Source organism: Nyctereutes procyonoides, unplaced genomic scaffold, assembly GCF_905146905.1.
Source record: "Nyctereutes procyonoides isolate TBG_1078 unplaced genomic scaffold, NYPRO_anot_genome, whole genome shotgun sequence".
Classification (NCBI taxonomy): domain Eukaryota; kingdom Metazoa; phylum Chordata; class Mammalia; order Carnivora; family Canidae; genus Nyctereutes; species Nyctereutes procyonoides.
In genome coordinates this window covers 70,164,980-70,168,719 of record NW_026575146.1, presented here as the reverse complement: position 1 = coordinate 70,168,719, position 3,740 = coordinate 70,164,980, and the positions used below count along the sequence as shown (strand labels likewise).

At 41.3% G+C, this 3,740-nt stretch overlaps 1 protein-coding gene across 1 annotated transcript; it reads left to right on the top strand.

Moving 5' to 3' along the window:
- Positions 1-2,245: 2,245 nt before the first annotated feature.
- Positions 2,246-2,966, top strand: LOC129500077 (KRAB domain-containing protein 5-like; the record flags this gene model as incomplete). The annotated part of the gene is made up of 2 exons (XM_055310213.1): positions 2,246-2,375; positions 2,857-2,966. Coding segments are annotated over 2 exons (240 nt in total), but the record flags the coding sequence as incomplete, so codon positions are not given.
- Positions 2,967-3,740: the final 774 nt, after the last annotated feature.

The following is a 3,740-nucleotide window of genomic DNA, read 5'->3' as shown; positions in this document are numbered from 1 at the left end:
GAAAAAGATATTCTATCTAAAATACACTAGAGGGTCACCTGAGTGGCTCAGTCACTAAAAGTGTCACACTCTTGTTTTCAGACCCTATGATAATAGGGTCCTAGAATGTAGCCCTGTTTCTGGCTCTGAGCTTAGAGGGGAGTCGGCTTGAGGTTCTGTCTCTGTCCTTGTGCCCCTCCTGTCCTCCTTCCAAAATATACATAAGTCTTTAAAACTAAAATAAGAAAATAAAATATACTAGCTATTACAGAGATGGAAATTGGTATATCCTCCTGTTGTCTCTGCCAGTTAGATGGGGACCCCAAACAAGGACTGATGATTGGGTGGAAGGCAATCAAGTGGGCACTGAAACAAATTCAGAGGCCGAACAAAAAATATAGAATTTTGTTGAATATACCCGTGGAAAGGCTTTGTGCAGGGACACAATGGGTGGTGCCTGCATTTAAAGGGGAAAGGTGAGGAGTTAGGGGACTTAGCGAATTTTCCCTTTTTTTAAAAAAGATTTCCTTTTCTTTTCTTTCTTTTCTTTTCTTTTCTTTGACTTAGTGAATTTTCTCTTTTTTTAAAAAAAAATTTCTTTTCTCTTTCTTTCTTTCATGAGAGACATATATAGAGAGAGGCAGAGACACAGGCAGAGGGAGAAGCAGGCTTTATGCAGGGAGCCTGATGTGGGACTCCATCCTAGAACTCCAGGATCATGCCCTGAACTGAAGGCAGATGCTCAACGGTTGAACCACCCAGGCATCACTTGAATTTTCCTTTTTATGGTACCTGTACCTGGTTGTAAGTTGTCCATTAGTTAGTGAGGGCATATAGATATTTAGAAGTGGGTCCCCTGATGGTCCCATCTGTGTCAACCAGAGGGTCACTGGGGTCCCTTTCTATATTCCTTTGCTCAAGTCTGCTGCCTACAAGAAGTTTCTACAGAAACTATACTGGGTATAAATCCACTGTATTTTCGTAATCAAATTTATATTCTGTTACTGTTTTTGGCCACAAGAAAGCACCAGTGATGGTGTGTCCTGCGGTGTGCCTTAGAGTGTGATAAGAATTTGTGTCTATACAATGATTTAGCTTTTATTGGCTTGGTGCTCTCTGCCAGATTCCTTCCCTATAATGGTCATATTTTCCCTCTTATCATTTGTAAGGATCTTAGATGTAATTAGCAGTATGCAGAAAACATTTTATTTATTTTAAAGATTTTATTTATTCATGAGAGACACAGAGAGAGAGGCAGAGACAGAGACAGAGGGAGAGGCAGGCTCCATGCAGGGACCCCGATGTGGGACTTAATCCGGGGACCCTGGGATCACACCCTGATCACAACCCAGGCCCACTCTGAACTGAAGGAGTCATCCCGTCACTCCTTTGTAGTTTCTGATGAGGAGAACAAAGTCAAAAGAAGTGTGAATAAGATTAAATTTCTTTCAACCATTGATAAATACCTGAGACAGGCAGAGTGTGACATTCCTCAAGGATGCCTCAATGTTAATGTTTTGTTGGAGGCAAAAAGCAACCTTAGCTTAACAGTAGCCAGACCTTCAGGATCCTATTAAGTCCTCCTTAACATATGAAAATTGGTTTGGAAACTTCCTTTATCTTTATCCCCCCCCCGAATATAAGTAGGCTGTCATCCTCTAAGCATATGGCCCACTGATATATATCTGAAGGGTCTCATGACTAAGGATTTACTGGATAGTAGTAGTGGAGATTATAACACCAACTAAGATGTCCAGGTCCTGGAAACCTATATTCCAAATTCCTTACAGAATTCACAATCCTTAAGCCCCTCCCCACTTGAAGCTACATAATGAGTCACTGCTCCCAGTCCCAGTCCATTTCTTTCTATACATGGGCCCTGACCCTATGCTTTCATAAGGTCTCATTTTTTGCACCAAAGAGATCTAAACAATTCTTTCTTCATCATTCACTCCAGAACCCCAACATTTCACATCAAATTGTCTCAAGAATTCTTTCTTGACCATGGGCTCCTATTCCACATCCCATTAATTTTCACTGGACAAGGAGGGCTCTCACCTTTGTGTAGTTGATATATTTGACTTCTGGGAGTGGAGGTTCTCAATCATTCAGTCCTCCATCCCGTAGGTCTTTCTTTTACTCCACACTCAAGTCACAAAGCAGGGAAGGTCATGTCTTAGGGTCTAGCTGGTGATTAACTCCCTCTTTCATCTTAGGTACACTGTGAACTCTGTCTGTGGCCACATGGTAACTGTGGTATTTATTGCACGGACTGCTGACATTCAGGGATGTGGCCATAGAATTCTCTCAGGAGGAGTGGGGATGCATGAACCACATTCAGTGGGAACTGTACAGGGATGTGATGTTAGAGAACTATGGACACCTCCTCTTCTTGGGTGAGGAGACTTCTTACAGATTTCCCTAACTATGCTCTGAACAGTGTCCCTAGGAAGGGGTGTTACCCTCTTTGAATGACTGGAATTCAGATCCAGGCAGAATGGGAAATGAGGGGTTTCTAGACGTAGAAAAAAATCTTCATGATGTGTCCTTTTCAGCTGTACTTTCCCTTCCTTTAGGGAACATCATTACTTCTATAGATGAGTGGCAAATCTAAACATTGAGTGGCATAAAATGATACTGCCCACATGTTATACTCTTACTTTCTCACTCACTGTGAAGGGTAGTACTTGTAAGTGGAGTCAGGATGTAATCATTAGAAATGTTTCCTGTGTTCTAAAGGGACCTGTTGGGTAACATGATTTGGGAAACCATTTTCTAGAATTCTACAATGTCCCTTCTTCTCTGCTGACTGAGCACAATCATGATTAAAAGTTAGGCTCTCCAGCAATACTCATTTTCCTTTTTTCTAATAAACAGGTCTCAATGTGTCCAGGCCAGACCTGGTCATCTTTTTGGAGCAAGAGAAGCAGCTCTGGGATATGAGGAGAAAGGAGAAAGCAGCCTTCCATCCAGGTAGGTGGGAATGAATGAAGCAGAGGTCCACATGCGAAGGGGGAAGATAGACCTTAAACTGTGGTTGGAGTAGGTCTCCTTGAATAGAAATGAGTTTGAGAAGCCTTGTGTTATTTTTCTCCCTCTCACAGAGGGACATCTGCTATGCAACATTATCATGATCTTACCTTCACTAAGGACTCTCCTTTAGCTCCAGTGGTGGTCCATCATATCTACAGAGAGGCCCAGGAGACTCCCCTGGGATGGGAGGGTCACCATAATCTGAGAGCTTCTCCATTGCTCTGAGGGCCCTGAGAAAAATCCCTACTTTTGAGGATCTCTATGCTTATCAGCCCTTTGTAAGTTCTGTTTTTTGTCATGGGAGAAATGTGTCTCAGAGTAGGTGTAGTCATATTGGGGTTTGATGCAGAAATCCTGGGAACACTGGAGATAGATATCTAATATTTTATGGTTTATCCTTTTTAATATTTTAGATGGTTTAAACTTCATGCTGCAAAATTGAGATTTAGCACCTTCATTAGTAACAAAGCACCTCCCTAAAATGAGAAAATCTAATGCTTTATTTCCCTTCAAAAGTTAATTTTTCTTCATATTAACTAATATTAGAAATCCCCAATTTATGTGTTCCATTCCTCATTGGAGAAATAATGTATCTACTTGTTTCCTAAATTCATACATCATTTTTTAAAAAATATTTTACTTATTTATTCATGAGAGACACAGAAAAAGAGAGGCAGAGACCTAGGCAGAGGGAGAAGCAGGATCCATGCAGGGAGACTGATCTGGGA